Raw genomic sequence first — 22160 nt, 5'->3', positions numbered from 1 at the left:
CATGTTAGATTGTCATCCTGATGACAATCTAACATGGATTGAAACGTTGATTTACTACTTCGTGTCTGATTCATTTGTGTGATCGAGTCCTGAGTGCCGCACCGTCTGTATTTCTATATATATATATATATATATATACATTCATATATATATATATAGGGCTCAGGGCAGCCGCAGATGCCCACACTAACTCTGGTCAAATTGACTTAGACTGTGATCAGAGCCTGATTCAGGTTTGTTCGCAAGGCTACGTTCGCAAACACCCCGCTCGCTGCGAAAATATGCTAATAAATGCAATCGCACTGCAACTGCAGCTCTATACCAAGACGCCCACCACTGTATAAAGCCGGCCACTTCCCATGACATACATCTGCAAGTCAGTGAAAACATTGATAACATGGAGTAACATCGGAACCATCCACACAATTGTGGTTTACCTGACCCTACCACAGAAACTGCTAGACTTACTGCCGCCATCTAGACCTCTGCCAGGGTATGCTATCACAGGGGCTTAATTATGCACGCCCTTGTAACGGCGTTAAAAATGCCCAGGCACACCTGCGTTTCTCTGACCACCCACCATCACCACCCTCAAATGGTCACTTCCTGACAATCACCATGTGAAGACTGTGCATGCTCACTGCGATTGCTTCCCGATCGCAGTGGCCGGTTTGCGCACGCGCACTGCGTCTTACACACATGTGCAGAATGCAAACATCGGCTGGCTGCGTGCGAACGCAGCCTTGTGATCCAACCTGAATCAGGAGCAGGTGGAGGTCAGGGATTGGCATCTTCAGAATATTACTGGCGTTTTCTGTTTATTCATCTTGTACAGTGTTTCCCTGAACAAAGTTCATTGGGGCTCCCAGAGAGAGGGAGCCTGATCATCTTCTACACCGATTCCCCCTAGCCATCAGTACACTGGAGTGTACCTCAAAGAACCCGCTATAAGAATGGAACAGCGTCACTGACCTTGAGCATGGTACGCTAATCATACCTATGTCACAGTATTCTAAGATGAATGTTTGATTTTCGACTCATGCAATGGGGAAAGCTTACTGTATGTTTTTTTTATTACCTCACAATTGTGTGAGTATGATATGCTACCTCTCTCTACCATTAGGATTCTTTTTGGTTATTCTATCTGCAGAACTAACTGAAACATACTGTATTACACTATGGACTGTTCTTTCCTTTATTCATGAGCGCATGATATAGAGAAGCTGAAGGACAGACGAACAAGGATCCAGTGTGAAACTTCAACTAGATGCAAGAACTGCACATCATTTATGGACTAAGGGCCTGATTCAGAGCCGGACGCTCTGAAAGAGCGCTCGCTCTGAATCAGGGCGTTTGTTTCTTTTTTTTTGTGCGGCCTCCTGGCCGCTCGCCTAGCTGTGGATGACCACCCACAGCTATTGCGAGCAGCCAGGTGATGGTCGCGATGGTCTCGACCAGGTGATGGTCGCGATGGTCTCGACCATCGCGGCTTGCGACGAGACCCTTGTGGTAGGGTCTCTTTCCCGCAAGCCCCAGTGAGCTTTCAGCTCTATTAGAGTTGGAAGCTCACCCACTGACATCACTCGTGATGTCAGTGGGGCCGCCCCCAAATGGCAGGTGTTCCTTCGGGAACGCCTCTGTTTGGCCACCCACCCCCCTTGCCTGCCTCCAAAACGGGGCAAGCTGTCAATCAAAATCGACAGCTGCCCCGCTTTGGTGTGAGACCCGTAGCGACGGAGCGCCCGTCGCTAGCCGGATCTCGCGCATGCGCACGTTGGAGCCGGCTCCGGCGTGCGCATGCGCAGTGGCCAAACATCGACCCACTCGTGAGCGCATAGCACTTGCGAGCTGGTCTGAATCAGGCCCTAAGTACCATTTATGGACTCTTTTTTATTTTGTATATTCATATGAAACTTGACCATTAGCGCCAATATCCGTTGTTTCTTTTTACTGTTCTGTTCTACTGAGGTGGTCCTCATTTCACGGGTAGCTGCAAGAGTGAGGGTTGCGCCTTGGGCACAAATAAATTATCTTATTGCCTACGTAGTTTGGAACATACTACACTATATTGCTATGTTTATTTCACGTACTTCACGTACACCTGGAAAGAGCCCATCCATTGGAAGAAAACATAATCCTGAGAGCAAATTGACTTGATGAGCACTTTATTATACAATTTCTGGTAACAAATATACAATCGTTAACCTTTATTGGTTTATTTACTTGATACATTTAATGCATTATGGGGCTGATTCAAAGTCACACACTGCTACGACTGATATAGCGTCATTTGCCATAGTCATGTCTGCACCTTTATGCCGATGCCAGTATCAGCCCTTCCCCTGGTGTACAAGCGTGCGTCTGAATGGGGAAGGAAAGATATGCCCACCTCTTTAGTCTTTAGCCCTGTGCAGCACTGCCGCCCCTCTCACTCCCTCTCCACCCCCCTCCTCCCCTCCTGAGCGCTTACCCTTACTTCCGAGGGGAGGAGGGAGGGCGGGATCCTGCGCCGACATTCACTGTGCGGCGCGCACCACTGCCAGAGGTCTCTTCCTGCAGACCTCCGGTGCAGGGAAGTGTGTGGCTGGTGCCGCTGGAGGATTCCGCCCTGTGCGGAGGCACCGGCCGCACCACCCTCCCTATGGCCCTGAGTTGCTACCATCGGACGGAGCATCAAAACTTGCAGCTGCTATGCTAGGTGCAGACTCTCCATCAGAGTATGGCCTGCACTTGTAGCAAGTAAGCGGCTGAGTTCACAACCACTCCTGCAACATGCCCGCGACACTCACATAACATGCCCATAAGTCAGTGCATCTCTGTGCATCAGAAAAGCCACCTCCTAGGAACATCCAATACATTTCTGAGACCTATGCCTCTCAAGCACAACTGTGCCTCTGTGCGTAAACAATGTGGGACGCATGCGCTGTGCGACTTTGTAATGACTTAGATGCATGCACAGTTGAAAAACACTGACAACTTGTGCAAATATCTGCATTGCATGCAACTCAGAACCAGGCCCTATTTGTAGAGAGAGAGAGAGAGAGAGAGAGAGAGAGGGAGAAAGACTGTATATTAGCATTTTACAATGTGTGGTTTTTTTAAGTAGGTTCGGTTTTGGTATGCCATAAGGTCCTACTTCTACTTGAGAGGCTCCCCAAAAGCAAAGTGAGCAGCCCAGGCGGCCGATGACGTGATTTGCGCTGGCCCCACCCTCTACTTCACAATGCCAATAATCATGCAAGGATGCAGATGGGGCCAGGAGATTATCTTCCAGAAGCTGCCTACTGGGCATCAGATGCTACCATGTCAGGGAAAGCCCAGCCTGGCGTGGTCGCATTAGATGCCAGGCAAGGGGTTAATAAATAGGCCGCCTATTGCGTTTGAGCTGAAGAGACAGTCCACCCCTCCTTCTACAGATTCAGCAAAATCTTGGCTATCCTAAACAGTGGGGTGAATTTACCAAATAAGTGAAAAAGTGCAAATGTGCAGTATCCCATAGTAGCCAATGAGACATTTGCTATCATTATCTAACTTCAGTTAAACCTTTGCACTTCACTTGTAAATCCACCCTAGTGATACACAAACTTTGCAATTTACCGGTATCTGCAGTAATAGGACAACTTCATCTCACAGAAAAATCCTTTGACAAGTGTTTTTTTTTAGAAGAGCTTGTAAGCTATGTATTAATGCACACATACACAGGCCCAATCCTCCCATTCAACCAACATGAAAGCAACAGTCTCCCCACTGACACTGTCTCAAGCCCTGGAATCCAGTGTATTTGATGAGTCAAGTCAAGGCTGTGAGGCATGTTCAAATTGTTGAGGGCAGACTCTGCTAAGATTTGTTAATCGATTTGGTTTTCTAAGGCCTTATTCACTGAATCAATTCATAAGGCCTTAGCAGGAAGATTTGCTTCCTTGTTCTTTAACACAAGGAAATGTCTGCCGTGAAATTACAGATGACAGAAAAATGTTGGATCCTTCCTATAAATAACAGCGGGTAGTAAATCTAGGAAGGCCACCTGCAGAGACTGCACCTCTGTAAAGTTACAGTATGTCTCATAAATGTGAACATTTTATTCAAGTAATCTATAATAATGGAGCGAGTCCCAAATAAAACCCATGAAATGATGTTCTCTTTGCTGGAACTTATCTACAGCAAGTCAATTCTAAGAAGACATATAAAGATGAAATATGTAAAGTATATAAATATCACGTGTATATATTGAACTGAAACATCAGATACTTAGAGGGTGATTCAGAGGTTGACGCAAGTCAAGCATTGGGTGATTTATCTCTGCACATGCATTAGAGATGCACTGCGCATGTGCCGCTAGGAGACGCAGATTCGAATTGCATGGAGATCCATTCATCCCATTTTGAGTAACTGCTGGAGTATAACAGTTGCAGGGGCATGTCAGTATCAGTGACTACGTCTAAAGACACAGTTACACTGACACTAGCGGCCACGATCACTCAGGCATTCTGCGCCTACTAAAGGTTGTGTCCGATGGTGTATCTTACATCTGCAGATTTGCGCCACTGCTGGCGGAACAGGGATGTAATCACACCTCACGGGGGTATGGTTATGCATCACAAGGGTGTGCTGTGAGTCACAGGGGGGTAGGCTCACGGCTCACCCTCATCTCTCTGGATGTCAGCTGAGTAGAGTGCCAGGATGTGGATCTGCATGCTGGACCAGCTCATCAGGCCATCGGCCATTCTGGCATTTTCCAGAAGGGTCAGATGGCCAGTCCGGCCTAGAGTACATGTGACGTCAGACCTTTGGTCAACATATCTGCAAGGTTTCCCTCACTAATCACATACAACACTCTGACTAAGGTGCTATCTACCAGCCTTCTAATGAAATTGTGTCTTATGGCAATGTGCTTAGATCTACCATAATGTTTGGTGTTGGTAGACAAGTCCATTGCACCATTGTTGTTACATGCAATGCTGATGGTGTCATTTAAATTAGGAAGACCTAACTCGCTCGAATACTTGTTCAGCCACAGCGCCCCCTTGGCTGCTTCTATGAGAGCCATATACTCTACCTCGGTAGCGAAAAAGGCCACAGTACTCTTGCCCTGCTGATGGCTACGCCTACCAAAGCATATAGGTATCATGTGTCTCCAGTCAGCATCACAGAATGCTTGTAATTCTAAATTTCCAGTTTTCATGAATTTTAACTTTAAGGAGCTTGTACCTTTTAAGTATCTGAGGATGCGTTGATCAGCTGTTTAGTGTTCTCTTCCAGGATTGATTGCAAATTGGCTTACATGATTGACAGCATGGGTGATGTCTGGAGGTGTGCTAATGCTTGCATACATTAAAGATCCAATGGCACTCTGATAAGGAACTCTTCTCATTTCCTCTGTATCCACCTCTGTTATTGAACACATAGCTTTTGAGACATTTACGTTTTTGTCAAATGATGTACTTACTAATTTAGCATCTGTCCAAATTTGTTGAGCATTGTCTCAATGTAGCCTTGTTGGTCTATAGTAAGAGTCAAACAAACCAAGTTTATCTGTAGCAGTACACTGTCCAATTTGATGTACCAGCAGTAGCCACTTTGTTTTAGCCCATTCAATGATTTCTATAAAATACATACTTTTCCCTTTGGGAATTAATCAACATTGCATTGTTTCAGGGGTTCTATGTAAATTTCTTCCACTAGCTCACCATACAGGAAGGTTGAATCAAAGTCTAGCTGGTATAGTAGAAATTCATACACAGTAGATATGGCAATGACCATACATAACATACTGTATCTTTCAACAATTGAGAAGATCTCTTTCTAGTCAATAATGGATTTCTGACTGTAACTATTGGCAACAAGTTGGACATTGTCACGGGCAAGAATTTCGTCTGTGTTGATTTTCTTGCAAAGTCCCACTTGTTTTTTGCTGTTTTACCTCACTCAGGCTGTCCAAAAAGATCGATGTGTCATTGTCATTTAAAGCTGAAAGCTCTTTATCTATGGCTGATTTCAACTCTTCCCAGTCACTGCTTGACTTTGCTTCTTGTATGGTTTGAGGTTCACAAAAGACAAAGTTTACAAATACCTCACTGTATCTTTTAGGAAGTTTCCTTTTGTCGCTTCTCATAGAGCTCATGCTCAATGGTTGATCAATTGTACTTATGGTTTCAATATCTGACATGCTTCCAACTGCGGGCATATCTAGCATCACATGCTTTAGTGATGTTTCAATATTCTGTTTGTCTTTGTTTTAAGTGGTCCCGTGAAATACTACATCTTTTGACTTTATGAGTTTTTTGTTGTTAATGCCCCATAATCCTTTGCTTTATTGACAGTATCCTAGCATGATACAGGAGATGGACTTAGGATCCAGCTTGTGCCTCTTTTCTGTAGGGATATGGGCAAGTGCGTAAAAAGACACGGAGATGATTGACATTTTGCTTTTTACCGTACCACACCTCCAATTGTGATTTTTTTTTTGACTGGCACTGAGCATCATAAAATAGCATTTCCCGCTCATTGACTCCACCTCCATTGGTCCACATACATCTGTGTCCACTAATTTCAATGGTGCTCCTCCTCCAGACAGTGACTTAAGAAAGGTGTTTGCTTACCTTACTTTTACACTCTCATCTCTCTGGGTTGTTCACTGATATCCCTGTCACCATGCCATTTAGAAGTATTTGTACTAGGGGTGAGCGGGTTCGGATTTCTGAAATCCGAACCCCCCCGAGCCCCCCCGATCCGAGTCCGATCCGAATCAGGCTCGACTTTTCCCGCCTGACTCGGATCTGAAATCGAGGCAAAACGTCATCATCCCGCCTTCCGAGTCTCGTGGGTTTTGGATCCTATATAAGGTACCCGCGTCGGCGCCATTTTCTCACTTGGCTGTGGACAGTGAAGAGGGAGGGTGGGAGTTAGGGCTGTGTAGTGTAGTGTAGTGTAGTGCTGCTGTTGTCCACTACTTCAAAGTCCATAGGGGCTGGCTGTGTTGTGCTGTGCTGCTGTTGTTAATAGGGGCTGTGTCCACTACTTCAAAGTCCATAGGGGCTGGCTGGACTGTGTTGTGCAGTCAGTTCTCCATAGGGGCTGTGTCCACTCCAAAGTCCTGTGCAGTGTCCCAGGCCTAAAGGTGTGCTGTAGTGTTGTCCAGGGGGTGCTCTGTCCATCAGGGGTGCTCCCCCCAAGTGCTAAAAAAATTATCTTCTGTGTTTGTGAATTGTGTGCGCAGTAGCCGCACGTGCATCAACAAAGTAGTGCCAAGCGTGCGCCTGTGTCATAAGTAAAGGGCCGGCTGGCTTGACCGTTAAAGGGTGCTGTAACCCCCAAAGTACACTCCAGTCCAAACCAAAAAAATATATATTTTCTGTGTTTATGAATTGTGTGCGCAGTAGCCGCACGTGCATCAACAAAGTAGTGCCAAGCGTGCGCCTGTGTCATAAGTAAAGGGCCGGCTGGCTTGACCGTTAAAGGGTGCTGTAACCCCCGAAAGTACACTCCAGTCCAAACCAAAAAAAAAATTATTTTCTGTGTTTGTGAATTGTGTGCGCAGTAGCCGCACGTGCATCAATAAAGTAGTGCCAAGCGTGCGCCTGTGTCATAAGTAAAGGGCCGGCTGGCTTGACCGTTAAAGGGTGCTGTAACCCCCAAAGTACACTCCAGTCCAAACCAAAAAAAAAATTATTTTCTGTGTTTGTGAATTGTGTGCGCAGTAGCCGCACGTGCATCAACAAAGTAGTGCCAAGTGTGCGCCTGTGTCATAAGTAAAGGGCCGGCTGGCTTGACCGTTAAAGGGTGCTGTAACCCCCGAAAGTACAGTCCAGTCCAAACCAAAAAAAAAATTATTTTCTGTGTTTGTGAATTGTGTGCGCAGTAGCCGCACGTGCATCAACAAAGTAGTGCCAAGCGTGCGCCTGTGTCATAAGTAAAGGGCCGGCTGGCTTGACCGTTAAAGGGTGCTGTAACCCCCAAAGTACACTCCAGTCCAAACCAAAAAAAAAATTATTTTCTGTGTTTGTGAATTGTGTGCGCAGTAGCCGCACGTGCATCAACAAAGTAGTGCCAAGCGTGCGCCTGTGTCATAAGTAAAGGGCCGGCTGGCTAGACCGTTAAAGGGTGCTGTAACCCCCGAAAGTACACTCCAGTCCAAACCAAAAAAAAAATTATTTTCTGTGTTTGTGAATTGTGTGCGCAGTAGCCGCACGTGCATCAACAAAGTAGTGCCAAGCGTGCGCCTGTGTCATAAGTAAAGGGCCGGCTGGCTTGACCGTTAAAGGGTTCTGTAACCCCCAAAGTACACTCCAAACCAAAAAAAGATATATTTTCTGTGTTTGTGACTTGTGTGCACTGTGGCTGCACGTGCATCAACAAAGGAGCAGCGCCAAGCGTGCGCCTGTGTCCCATAAGTAAAGAGCCGGCTGGCTCATTTCTTAAAGGGTGGTGTAACCCACAAACTGCACTACTCTCCAGCAAAAATAAAAAAATATTTTCTGTGTTTGTGTGCGCTTTAGCCGCACGTATATATATCAATATAACATAAATGGAGGACCAAACTTTCTCCGATAAAAATAAAATAGGGAAAGATCAAGAACCACTTCCTCCTAGTGCTGTTGCTGCTGCTGGGAGTTGTTCATCATCCCAGAGAGGAAGTAGGAACATCACTACTTTTACTAAACAATTGACCCTCCAACAGTCACTAGCGATGAGGATGAAGTACGACAGCAGTCATCCTGAAGCAAAACATATAACTGAGGCCTTGACTGCTATGTTGGTGTTAGACGTGCGTCCGGTATCCGACATTAGTGCAGTGGGATTTAGACAATTGATGGAGGTAGTGTGTCCTCGGTTCCAAATCCCGTCTAGATTCCACCTGCATCCTCAAAGCAGCAGCGACAAGCGTGCGTCTGTCTGTTAAAGGGTGGTGACACCCTCAAAGTGTGCTACACAAACAATTAAAATATTGTTCTTTTTTTTTCTGTCTTTGTGAATTGTGTGGGCTGTAGCCGCACCTGCATCCTTAAAGCAGCAGCGACAAGCGTGCGTCTGTCTGTTAAAGGGTGGTGTAACTCTCAAAGTGCTCCAAAAAATAAAAAACTATTTTTTAATGTGTTTGTGACTTGTGTGCGATGTAGCCGCACTTGCATCCTCAAAGCAGCAGCGACAAGCGTGCGTCTGTCTGTTAAAGGGTGGTGACACCCTCAAAGTGTGCTACACAAACAATAAAAATATTCTTCTTCTTTTTTCTGTCTTTGTGAATTGTGTGGGCTGTAGCCGCACCTGCATCCTTAAAGCAGCAGCGACAAGCGTGCATCTGTCTGTTAAAGGGTGGTGACACCCTCAAAGTGTGCTACACAAACAATTAAAATATTGTTCTTTTTTTTTTGGTCTTTGTGAAATGTGTGGGCTGTAGCCGCACCTGCATCCTTAAAGCAGCAGCGACAAGTGTGCGTCTGTCTGTTAAAGGGTGGTGACACCCTCAAAGTGTGCTACACAAACAATTAAAATATTGTTCTTTTTTTTTTGGTCTTTGTGAAATGTGTGGGCTGTAGCCGCACCTGCATCCTTAAAGCAGCAGCGACAAGCGTGCGTCTGTCTGTTAAAGGGTGGTGACACCCTCAAAGTGTGCTACACAAACAATAAAAATATTCTTCTTCTTTTTTCTGTCTATGTGAATTGTGTGGGCTGTAGCCGCACCTGCATCCTTAAAGCAGCAGCGACAAGCGTGCGTCTGTCTGTTAAAGGGTGGTGACACCCTCAAAGTGTGCTACACAAACAATAAAAATATTCTTCTTCTTTTTTCTGTCTATGTGAATTGTGTGGGCTGTAGCCGCACTTGCATCCTCAAAGCAGCAGCGACAAGCATGCGTCTGTCTGTTAAAGGGTGGTGACACCTCAAAGTGTTCTACACAAACAATTAAAATATTGTTCTTTTTTTTTCGGTCTTTGTGAAATGTGTGGGCTGTAGCCGCACCTGCATCCTTAAAGCAGCAGCGACAAGCGTGTGTCTGTCTGTTAAAGGGTGGTGTAACTCTCAAAGTGCTCCAAAAAATAAAAAACTATTTTTTTAATGTGTTTGTGACTTGTGTGCGATGTAGCCGCACTTGCATCCTCAAAGCAGCAGCGACAAGCGTGCGTCTGTCTGTTAAAGGGTGGTGACACCCTCAAAGTGTGCTACACAAACAATAAAAATATTCTTCTTTTTTCTGTCTTTGTGAATTGTGTGGGCTGTAGCCGCACCTGCATCCTTAAAGCAGCAGCGACAAGCGTGCGTCTGTCTGTTAAAGGGTGGTGACACCCTCAAAGTGTGCTACACAAACAATTAAAATATTGTTCTTTTTTTTTCGGTCTTTGTGAAATGTGTGGGCTGTAGCCGCACCTGCATCCTTAAAGCAGCAGCGACAAGCGTGCGTCTGTCTGTTAAAGGGTGGTGACACCCTCAAAGTGTGCTACACAAACAATAAAAATATTCTTCTTCTTTTTTCTGTCTATGTGAATTGTGTGGGCTGTAGCCGCACCTGCATCCTTAAAGCAGCAGCGACAAGCGTGCGTCTGTCTGTTAAAGGGTGGTGACACCCTCAAAGTGTGCTACACAAACAATAAAAATATTCTTCTTCTTTTTTCTGTCTATGTGAATTGTGTGGGCTGTAGCCGCACTTGCATCCTCAAAGCAGCAGCGACAAGCATGCGTCTGTCTGTTAAAGGGTGGTGACACCTCAAAGTGTTCTACACAAGCAATTAAAATATTGTTCTTTTTTTTTCGGTCTTTGTGAAATGTGTGGGCTGTAGCCGCACCTGCATCCTTAAAGCAGCAGCGACAAGCGTGTGTCTGTCTGTTAAAGGGTGGTGTAACTCTCAAAGTGCTCCAAAAAATAAAAAACTATTTTTTTAATGTGTTTGTGACTTGTGTGCGATGTAGCCGCACTTGCATCCTCAAAGCAGCAGCGACAAGCGTGCGTCTGTCTGTTAAAGGGTGGTGACACCCTCAAAGTGTGCTACACAAACAATAAAAATATTCTTCTTTTTTCTGTCTTTGTGAATTGTGTGGGCTGTAGCCGCACCTGCATCCTTAAAGCAGCAGCGACAAGCGTGCGTCTGTCTGTTAAAGGGTGGTGACACCCTCAAAGTGTGCTACACAAACAATAAAAATATTGTTCTTTTTTTTTCGGTCTTTGTGAAATGTGTGGGCTGTAGCCGCACCTGCATCCTTAAAGCAGCAGCGACAAGCGTGCGTCTGTCTGTTAAAGGGTGGTGACACCCTCAAAGTGTGCTACACAAACAATAAAAATATTCTTCTTCTTTTTTCTGTCTTTGTGAATTGTGTGGGCTGTAGCCGCACTTGCATCCTCAAAGCAGCAGAGACAAGCGTGCGTCTGTCTGTTAAAGGGTGGTGTAACCCTCAAAGTGTGCTCCACAAACAATAAAAATATTCTTTTTTTTTTTCTGTCTTTGTGAATTGTGTGGGCTGTAGCCGCACTTGAATCCTCAAAGCAGCAGCGACAAGCGTGCGTCTGTCTGTTAAAGGATTACATCGGTGACAGCATCCAAGTAGGCATGTCAGACAGTCCGTACCTGTACTGGCAGGAAAAAGAAGCAATTTGGAGGTCCCTGTACAAACTGGCTCTATTTTACCTGAGTTGCCCCCCCTCCAGTGTGTACTCCGAAAGAGTGTTTAGTGCAGCCGGGAACCTTGTCAGCGAAAGGCGTAGGAGGTTGCTTCCACAAAATGTGGAGAAGATGATGTTCATAAAATGAATTATCAACTCTTCCAGGGAGACCAGCCTCCAGAACGTACAGAGGGACCTGTGGTTCCAGCAGGGACGAATTAATACTCTGTGAGGATGAGGATGTACACACTGAAGAGGGTGAGGAATCGGTGGATGAGGAGGATGAGGATGACATCTTGCCTCCGTAGAGCCAGTTTGTGCAGGGACAGATAAATTGCCAGCTTGTTTTGTGGGGGCCCAAACGAACCAATCATTTCAGCCACAGTTGTGTGGCAGACCCTGGCACTGAAATGATTGGTTTGTTAAAGTGTGCATGTCCTGTTTATACAACATAAGGGTGGGTGGGAGGGCCCAAGGACAATTCCATCTTGCACCTCTTTTTTTTCTTTGCATTATGTACAGTTTGGGGCCTAGTTTTTCAATGCCATCCTGTCTGCCACTGCAGTTTCACGCCTAGATGGGTCACGTGTTTGTGCCGCCCACTCGTGTCGCTTAGCATAGTCATCCAGCTACCTCGGTGCAACCTTTTGGACATAAAAACACTATTGTGAGGTATTCAGAATAGACTGGAAATGAGTGGAAATTAAGGTTATTGAGGTTAATAATAGCATAGGAGCAGAAAAACCTACAAATTCTGTGATTTTAGCTGTTTTTATGCTTTTTTTCAAAAAAATACAGATCCAAAACACAAAACCCAGAACCCAAAACACGGAAGGGTGGTTTTGGCAAAACCAATCCAGATCCAAAACACGAAGAAAGATCCAGATCCAAAACCAAAACACGAAAAGTGGCCGGTGCACACCCCTAATTTGTACATTGTCGAACCCTAAGTGACCCAATCTTCTATGCCATAGTTTCATGGATTGATTGGAGTCAGAAGCTGTCATCGCATAACACACTTCAGCAGGGTTGGAAAAAACAGTTTTCACAACTCCTTTGTGTTTTTTGGTTTAAACCTTTTTTTTTAAAACCATTTTTTTTCACTAATGTTTTAATAGAAAAAATAGAATCCTGCTTATTAATAATGTAATAATGTTATAGAAACATTGATTACCCATGTTTTAATGCTTTCTAACATTAACAATCCAAAATTATTAGGATTTTTTACCTCATCAAAAGAGAGCCAGACTAAGGGGTATATTTACTAAATAGCGGGTCTTTAGAAGTGGAGTTGTTGCACATAGCAATCAATCAGATTCTACTTAACATTTATCTAGCACCTTCTAGAAGATAATCTTGAATCTGATTGGTTGCTATGGGCAACAACTCCACTTCTAAAAATCCACACATTAGTATATATATCTCTAAGTCTCTCTTCCTTCCACTCATCTCAGTAGGAATGATGGTTTTGAATTGAAATAAACATAAATGCTATTAACCCATGAGGTGTTTCTCTGTTTATTGCCTTTTTAATGTGTTGGAGTTGTTTACCCTATAAGATTGAGAATGTTAGTTGTGATTTTCTCCTGTCCTATAGGATTATTAGGAGAGGAGTTTGTGCAGTCTTAGTTGATGCTAGGCACATTTAGTACCTTTCTCATCTTGTTCACTCCCTCATCTTCCCTATTTCTCTGTTGCGTGTGTGTATTTACTGCATTGGTTCAGCTCACTCAAATAAAAACCAGATGCAACAAGAATGTGGAATAATACCAGAGGTATTCCCTTATCATAGTTTTTTTTTTAAGAAATCATGATGCCTTACCTGTAGTCACAGCATAATAATAAAAAAACTGGGTGTTTAAAAAAGAAAACAACATTGAGTTTAAACAATATGGTTTAAACCAGCCAACCCTGCTCTTCAGTGTCCAGGATCTACAGTTGTTGGCACTGGGTTGCTGTTGCAATTACTGTCCCTCTTTTATTGTACCCAGCACACTGTCCCTCTGCAAATTGGACATTGTATGCCTTCTTTTCCAGTACACTGACCCAAATAGCATATCTTCTATGTCTGTGAAAAATGTTTTACCCTTGATCACACAGTAATTGTGCCAACTGTCGTGGCATGTAGGACTTTGTATCTTATCTCTCTGATGTTTATAGGATCACATGACTTAAGTGACTTGAACCAACTTTTATTACATCTGAAATGCCTTGTGACTCCTGAATACATGTACCAGCAGTCTTTGGGGTTCTTGCCTGCTACACTTAATGCTGATTCATTTATTTTATTATGCTTCCATGATGAAGTACGACTTGGGGCATATTCAATTAGACGCTAAAAGTCCTGTACTTTTCACATGCCGGACTTTCCCCTGACATCGCTGGTTTTCCATGCGAAAAGTATTGCGCGTGTCCCTGCTTATCCCTGTATTCAATTACAAATCAGCGAAATGGCACCCGGCGAAATGCTAACAGGTTAAAAGTGCTGTCAGATTAGGGAAATTACCCTGACACCCCCCAAAAGATGCACTAACATTGGGGATCATGGTAGATGCCCCTGAATAGCCATGCTGAAGCTATTTGGGGTACTTAAATGCTCTCATTAGCTGCTAAATAGCATCTTTGCACAAGTGGTGAAGAATAGCATTTAGCATGTTTTTTTGGTGAAAATAACTAGTCCCAGCAAATTTGGGGTACATGAAAATGGGTGCAAGCATGGTTAAAAATCGCACAAGTGAGGTTTTCAAAAATGTGAAAAACGCACCATCAGCAAGCACCTGCAATCAAAAAAAAACCTACCCCATACTTGCAGACCCCCCCCCCCAAAGTCTATTTCGCTAGTTTTTAAGTATGTACCCCAACCTTGTACCTTTTTCAAAGTCAATCTTTGGGTGTTCTGTTCATTTTTTTAAGATTTACCTTTGTGTGCAGGGTGGTTTTCCCCACCATTGCACATCAAAACAGCAATTCTGCACTTTTTTCAATAGCTATTCATAGGCGAAACTTTTCCGCCGGGTACATTGCATTGTATTTCCGCACCGGCAAAAAATCACCAAAATTGAATACGGGGATAAGTTTCCGCTGGCGAAATGACATCACCAGCGAAACCTTTTCACGGAATACGGCCCTTGATTCACTAACTCTTCATTCTGAGGCCTTATGTCCCACTTTGTGACACTTGAAGCTCTTGTACCTTAGCTTTGTGGGTTTTATACCCTTTGACAGCAGAATAAAATTCCCAGCATTGGTCTCTACAGGTACAGTATGTGCTTTTGAAACTGCACCAGCTTGGCCCGTACAACCTCTGTTGCTAGCTTCATAGTGCAATACTCCAAAACCACTACTTGTAAATTAAACTCCGGTGTAAGAATTTGCAGTATCACAATTGCAACCTCCTCATCTATTTGGAAGCCTATGGATGACAATTGCTGAGAAATATCCTTTTTTTTCATGTTGCTGCAGACTTTTTAGTTAATTTTCACACATTTGAGTCTGGGATCTTAACCTATTGGTAGATCCTATGATGTTAATAAATGTGAGCGGTCCTTCACTATGTGGGACGGTGGAGAGAAGACATACAGCGAGTTGTGCATGCGCAGTTTTGCACTTGGTCAGGGTCAGAGGTCGCACCTCCGCCTGTCCAGGGTCCTAGTGCATGGATGGAAGAGGACACATTGAACAAGTAATGGGTTAAGAACTTACAGCTATTCTGCAGCAATGAAAAAGAGGCTTGCCTGGGTCATGATGCACTGTCAGTGAACTAATGAAGGTTGGAAGAAGGTCTTATGGACCGATTAATCAAAATGTTAAATCTTTGGTTTATTATGCTATCGAGTAGGTGAAATGATGGTTCTTCAGTGTGTGGGGCTTATTTACTAAGCAACGGCTTTTAATGCTGCCTAACATTTAAAAAGCAATGCTTTCAATAGCAACACACTCCAACTGTCATACATGGAGGAGGAATCGTGATGGTCTGAGGCTCCTTTGCTGGATCCTGAGTTAGCGACTTGCACAGACTAGCAGCCTGAATCAAAAGAGCTACCACCACATTTTGAAGCACCATGTAATACTCTCTGGTTTACATCTACTTGGTCAAACATTCATTCTACAGCAAATGACCCAAAACATACCTCCATGCTTTGTCAGAACTACCTTTAAGGAAAAGAAGTAGATGGAAGGCTTCAAATGATGAAATGACCAGCACAGTCTCCAGACTTAAACCCATCAAGTTGGTTAGGATGAACTGGACAGAAGGGTAAAAGAAAGCAACCTACAAGTGCAACACATTTTTGGAAACTTCCGCAACATTGTGGAGAATGTCCAAAACAATATTTGATTTCTATTGTAGAAAGAATGCCACAATAATGTTTGACAATTATATCTGCAATAAATGGCTAAATTCAAAAATGTTGATTACATTTTATTAAACAAAATGATTCTATGATTTATTTGTTCTATGATTTATTTTTTTTATCGCCAATTGTTTATTTGTAATATGCTTTAATTCTAGTGTAAATTTGGAACTTTAAGGTGTGCAAATTCCAACACTTGAAAAATGGGGTGTTCTAAAACTTTTGAGAGGTAGTGTATAAGAACATGGACAAGAAAGTGTTTAAATTGCAAATTTTAAGATTTCAGATCAATTGTCAACCTTGTTTTGACAATTTTCTAGTGGCTTATAATTAAGTGGTAGTACTGTTGGGCAAATGTGATGTGCTTCCAGTATTCTCTGTCCATAAATTGCCTCTTCATTCACTACAACAAAAAAAACCTGCATCCTTCTTGTTTAGTATCTGAATTTTGTTTTTACATTTATTACCACCGACATCAGGTTGTTGCTAACAACTGATACATTTTCCTTGCAGTTTGTGGGTGCAATTCTTGGCAATGCTAAAGCATGCACTCGCTTTCAGATGTAGCAAAAAGTGTTCATTTTCCATATATAGCGTTTCAAACACTAATACTACACATCAGTTAATATCACAATACATTGCCTGCATATTCCGATACCTAGGGTCTGATTCAGAGATGGAAGCAAATGCCATCGCAGCTGTGATCCCGTACACTGCAGACTTGCGAAAACATGCTAATGACTTAGGTGACATCTTATGCACAGAGACGGCCACATTCGGCGTATTACCTTCGCCCTTATGTACACAAGTGTAAATACCGGAAACATTTGTCGCACATTGAACTTCAGAGCAAGCCTATGCTGTGTCAGACAGAGCGCCTCTCGGGGCCTCTCAAGGTGTGAACAAATTCACAGAGGTTCACTAGAACACGCCCAGAAAACGGTCCCGACACGCCTGTATTTTTCTAACCACCCCCCGTTACCTCCCCCAATTGCTGAGTACTTGTCACTCACTCTCTGTGGCTGCAGTTGCTAAATTCATCGCCGCAAATGTGCACATGCGCAGCAGCCAAACATTGCTCCACTGTGTACAACATCGGCATTGCATTAATCACTGTATCAGGCTCCTAGACAGGTAATGGCGCTGAGGAAAGGACAAGTAAAGACAAAAGTGTGTTGACAAATACAGCGTTAGAGAACTAAAATAAGTAATTACTTGTGTATTTCCACACCTCAAGCAGGGGGGTATCTATAATGGGTGCAGGGTGTGCGGGGCCCACACCGCACACCCTGCATCAATTATAGTCTTTATACTAATCTGTCTGTTGTCTCCAAAGTGCTGCTCAGCAAAAACCACTGGGAAAATGGATGCGACCATCTTCCCTGTGACTCGCACATGCGCAATACTGCTGTCCCCAGGAAAACAGCGCGGGTGCAATTTTCCCGGAGACCCACGCATGCACGGTAGATTCTGGCACTTAGCCAGAATCTACTGCACCCGTGGCCGCCATGGCACCACCGGAGAGAGGACAGGGCCCGCACTGAGGGCCTGATTCAGAAATGTACGCTAACCCGATGGTTAGCGCATATCTCAGATGGTGGGAGGACTGTGCATGCACAGGAGGTGTACTACGCATGTACAGCCCTCCGTCTCCTCACAGCCGCAGCCTGCGGCATTTAGGAGGTGGAGCAGAGGCATTCCAGGGCAGCGTTCTCGGAAACGTGGGGGAGTCGCACCCGTTTTCTGGGAAGGACGAGGCCAGGGTCTGCATGGGTGCATGCAGACTTCCTGGCCTCGCAAGCTGCCTGGCCGAAAGAACAACAATCGCGACCGATGGTTGCGATTATTCCGATGGTGATCCCAGGCTGCGACCTCAGTCGCAGTGCTGCGATCATACAGATGCAGTGTCTTATACCTCCTTCTGCATTTGCACTTTAAATGGACGGAATTGCACAGGCCCTGAGTCTGCACATGGGCCCCCTCCTCTCTTAAAATGCCCCTGACCTAGAGAGGTAATGGTGCTAAATACAATTAGTGAAGGCAATTGTGTTTTGTGACGGTCAGTGTTTTTGAATAATGATGTAAAATGCATAAAGAAACAAAGTTAAAAGATAAAACAAGTAAGCAATGCAGCAGTAGTGTTTAAACATCGATGCAGCAAATTCAAGGTCCACGCAAGTGTAATATAGGCTGGTCTATCAATTGTCAGTCACAGAGAGTATTTATGCACTAGTCCAATGCAGAATGAATAATGATCCTTACATTTCTTTCAAAAGGCTATAGATGTGTGCCATGTGTTAGTTATTGCTGATTGGCTGCATGTCAAAATGGTGTTGAAAACTGCTTTGTTATACAGAAACTGTCAATTAACTGTAATACTGGGGTTTGCGCAGAATGTCACTAGGAACAGATAATCTGATTATCTACCATACAAGCACAGTCACCAAGCACTCCAAACAATATATAAGACAGTTATAACTGCATTGACTATTTAATAGAAGCCATTTTAAGCTTATTTTGTGTGGGATTTCACTCTTGCGAATAAAAATGTGAGACAGGAGTACAATTAAAATAGGTGTAAAGTTCCCGGCTGTTGCTCAGACTTGAATAACATGGAGTTGTAAAATAAACCTTTCCCATTAGCTAAGCCTGTCTTTTTCTGCCCATGGATAATAGGAATCCTGCATACTGTACATAGTAAATCACAATAACAGCAACAGTTAAAAACAAGCAATTATTTTCATCAGCAGGAAAAGAAATAAAACTAGATGATTTTGCTTATTTTATTAGATAAGAAGCGACTACTTTGGGTCTGATGCTGAGTTGGATACATATTGGGCATAATTTATGCTTGAAAGAAAAAGAAACACATGGAAAATAAGCATATTTCCATCCATAGTGAATGCTGAGGTATATGTAATACAAAACGCATGCTGGTCTGCACCAGTAGCACTTGTGTCCGATTTATGTCAGACATATGTCGTATACACTTACACACATGTTTTCAATAATTTGTTTTAATTGCAAAATACGCATTTGCTTTTAGGTTTCAAAAAAACATAAAAGCTTCTCTATTTCCTAGAGTACAATTTTCAACTTTATAAACTGATAAAAAATTGCAAAAATACACACAATGTACTCGCAGAACAGACATGCCACCTATCAACTTCAGAAATAAATGGAAAATGAGTCATCAGCAGCATTAAGGTAGTGCTGGTGGCGGACATTATCATCAGTGTACATTTGCACCAGTCCTCAGGTACTCGCAATTGACATATACTGTATTCATTTCTGTGCCGGTTTACAGCTGTTCTCACTTAAACAAACAAGACCTCACTATACTTGTTTCACATTAAAATGCTCCTATCCACTCTTTTACAGCTTCTCTAGTAGCAAATGGTTGTGTCAGATTCAAGCAAATCTGCATTCGTGCACATGCGTGTGAATGGTTTTCTGGATATGTGCAGAGCTAATTTATAGCATGCAAAAGCTCCAGTTGTACTTTGATTATAGCCATTAATAGAACAGATTCATTATGATTTCATGTACCAGGCATATAAACAAATCCAGGAAAACAAAAAGAAACAAAATACAAAAGCAAATATAACTAATGGAATATCTAGCAAGTACAAACACTATGAGAAAAAAAATAATAAACCATTAATTTTATGAAGAATACAAATTGAAAGGTAAACTATCCAATGGAGAGAGGCATGAAACTAACCTTCAGAACAGTTTTCTCCATGGTACCCAGTGTCCCGACAGTCACATCGTACATCTCCTTCCACGTCATCTCTACATCTTCCTCCATTGAGACAGGGGTTTGCTCCTCGGCACAATTGTGGCCTCACCTGTTCTACCCCCCTCTCTTCCTCCTCTTCTGTTCCTCCCACCCCTTGACTTGCCAGAAGCTGTGCTGGTCTACCCCCCAACCTTAGTCCCTCCAATTCACCCAGAAAAGGTGGCTCATATTTGGCGCCACCAAGAGTTAGGGCTGACAAACGTAGATCAGATGGGAGACCACCAACAAAAAGGTCACTGCGAAGTATCATTTCTCTGCGCTTTGAGCGTACTTCAGCTGCTCCTCTTTCTCCATCTAGAGCAAGCCAACCTTCACGACCATTGCCTCCAATTACTATGCCATGCCAAAGCCCATCTGACACCATCCGAGGTAAGCGTACAACAGCAAGCTCTGAACAAGAGATGGAGAACCTCAATCGAGGGCGTCCTCCATCCAAAGCTAACTCAAGAAAGTCACAGTCCCCTTCATCATCTTGATAAAGGAGGAGACCACGGCTGGCATTTGTCCGAAGCCGGAAAGTGAGGTCCTCTCCCCACCCTCCATTACCACTTGCTAAAGTAGGGCGAGAATAACGGACCCATTGACCAGGTGCCCCATAAAACTGGAGGGAAAAGGTACGGAGGGGAAGGGAGAGTAGAGAAGACAGGTAAAGGATGGACCACATGGAGAGTGGAGGTGGGGAATAAAAAGAGAGAATGTAGAAGAGAAAGGAATTGGGGTAGGGGATGAGTTCAAGGACTATTGAAAAAATAAAGCCATAGTAATTGCGAGAAAGACAAGAAACAATTGCAGTTTAGAGAAATAGATGGAAGGTTATATTTAGAAATAGTGGTAGAATTACAAAAAAAACAGATGTGAATGTATAAGAAAGGGAAAGTTAGAAAACTATTAAAGAGAAAAAATAAAAAAAGGAAGGAATTAGAAAGAAATGTAGATAGGGAAAGAAGGAAACAAGGAAGGGAAAGTTTTTAAGGGAAGGATGGAAGGGGAAAGGAAAAAAGCGGGCAATTATGTTTACATTCCTGTCTTCACAGTTGCCCTAAGGAAGAGACAGGAAGACTCTGATAGTAAAAACACCCCCTTCCAATTTTACATGAGACCTAAAGTTTTTCTAATTCTTTATTTCAAAAACCTAGCTAAGAAGTCCTCCCGTTCCCTTTCTTCTTGATTGTCCCTAGAAAGAAGTGTCTCACGGAGATATCAGCACCGTCAAGAGGATGTCTCAGGCACAGTGGGGTTCTTGACTTCTGTAAAAAAGAGAGCAAAATATGGTTAGATTGTAGGCAATACACTACTCAAAACAATCTGTTTTATGCATTATGGTACATATGTTTGTGGTTGTGCTTTAGCAATGCATTCTGATCTGTGGCACGCATATCTAACTGCAAATACAATTAAGGCTATACACTTACTAATTTTGCAACAGTTTTGAATGTCCAAAACACTGTGTAACCTACAGGAAAAAAAATGCCCACCAAAATTCTAAAAGTTTTGTATTTGTAGCTTGTTTTTCATGTATTAAAAGTATATAATGACAATAAATGCATGCCATCACCTCATAATGTTTATTTAATTCTGTATTTTCAATTTGCACAGCATTATGGGTGATGTAGTCTTGATCTGTTGCTGAAATGCAATACCTCTTTTCCTGCTCTGATTCACTCCCCTGGGAATAACCCCTCCCAAGACTCGAAAAAAAAATTAATTCCCATCCATCCTTCTCGTCCCCCTCCGTGATCTCTCTTTAAGTAACTGACAGAAAAGTAATTTGTATACAGACTCCAATCTGCATCTCTTTAAATGCGAAAGCGCTAATTATTTAAAAAAAAAAAAAAGCTAGCATGCTGAATTTTATAGGAGAAGGAAGGAGGGGGTGGAAGAAGAGAAGGGAGAGAGCTGTAAAGATGCTAAAGAAGGATAGTGGGTAAGTGCAAGCATGGTAGAAGATAAAAGCACAGGAATGGTATCAGCAAACTGATTACTCTAATTGATCCTTGAGGTTTTTCTGAATTACACAAAACAATAAAAATGTGCTTATCATTTATTGAATAAACATTTCTAAAAATATAAGGAAATCGTTACAAACTTTATCAGGTGTAAAAATTCACTGAGTTAAATATTAAATTCCACAGATTTCTTTCTTTTAACATTTTCGTCCTAAAAACATAATTATTTTGTGTCCAGTATTAATATACACTATATAAAATGGATCATTCAAAACACACTATTTTTCTTTCTCAAATTATTTAATTATACCACTAAAAACTAATTTCTCTAAAATAAAATCAGGACTTAAATTATCCTACTATTTTTAATTGCAGCTGAGAACAACGGTTCTTGACTGAACTTCACGCTGTTTAATTTTTGTTCCATGTCACTTATAAAATAGAATACAAAACACTGCAGTGGAACATACAT

The 22160-nt window shown here is 43.0% G+C and overlaps 1 protein-coding gene across 5 annotated transcripts in view; it reads right to left on the bottom strand.

Annotated features, from left to right (window-relative positions):
- The window catches only part of NRXN2 (neurexin 2), an 899334-nt gene that overhangs the window by 617686 nt on the left and 259488 nt on the right, over window positions 1–22160 (bottom strand). For all 5 annotated transcript variants that reach the window (XM_088442540.1, XM_088442541.1, XM_088442544.1 and 2 more), the window contains exon 3: window positions 19665–20989. In XM_088442540.1, the coding sequence (XP_088298666.1) occupies window positions 19665–20406 (742 nt within the window). In that variant the 5' untranslated portion in view covers window positions 20407–20989. The remainder of the gene's footprint in view (window positions 1–19664; window positions 20990–22160) is intronic.

This window comes from Taudactylus pleione, unplaced genomic scaffold (assembly GCF_031769625.1).
Source record: "Taudactylus pleione unplaced genomic scaffold, aTauple2 ptg000313l, whole genome shotgun sequence".
In the NCBI taxonomy this organism is placed as follows: domain Eukaryota; kingdom Metazoa; phylum Chordata; class Amphibia; order Anura; family Myobatrachidae; genus Taudactylus; species Taudactylus pleione.
Note: the sequence above shows the minus strand (reverse complement) of the source record. Positions and strands in the feature narration are given on the sequence as shown.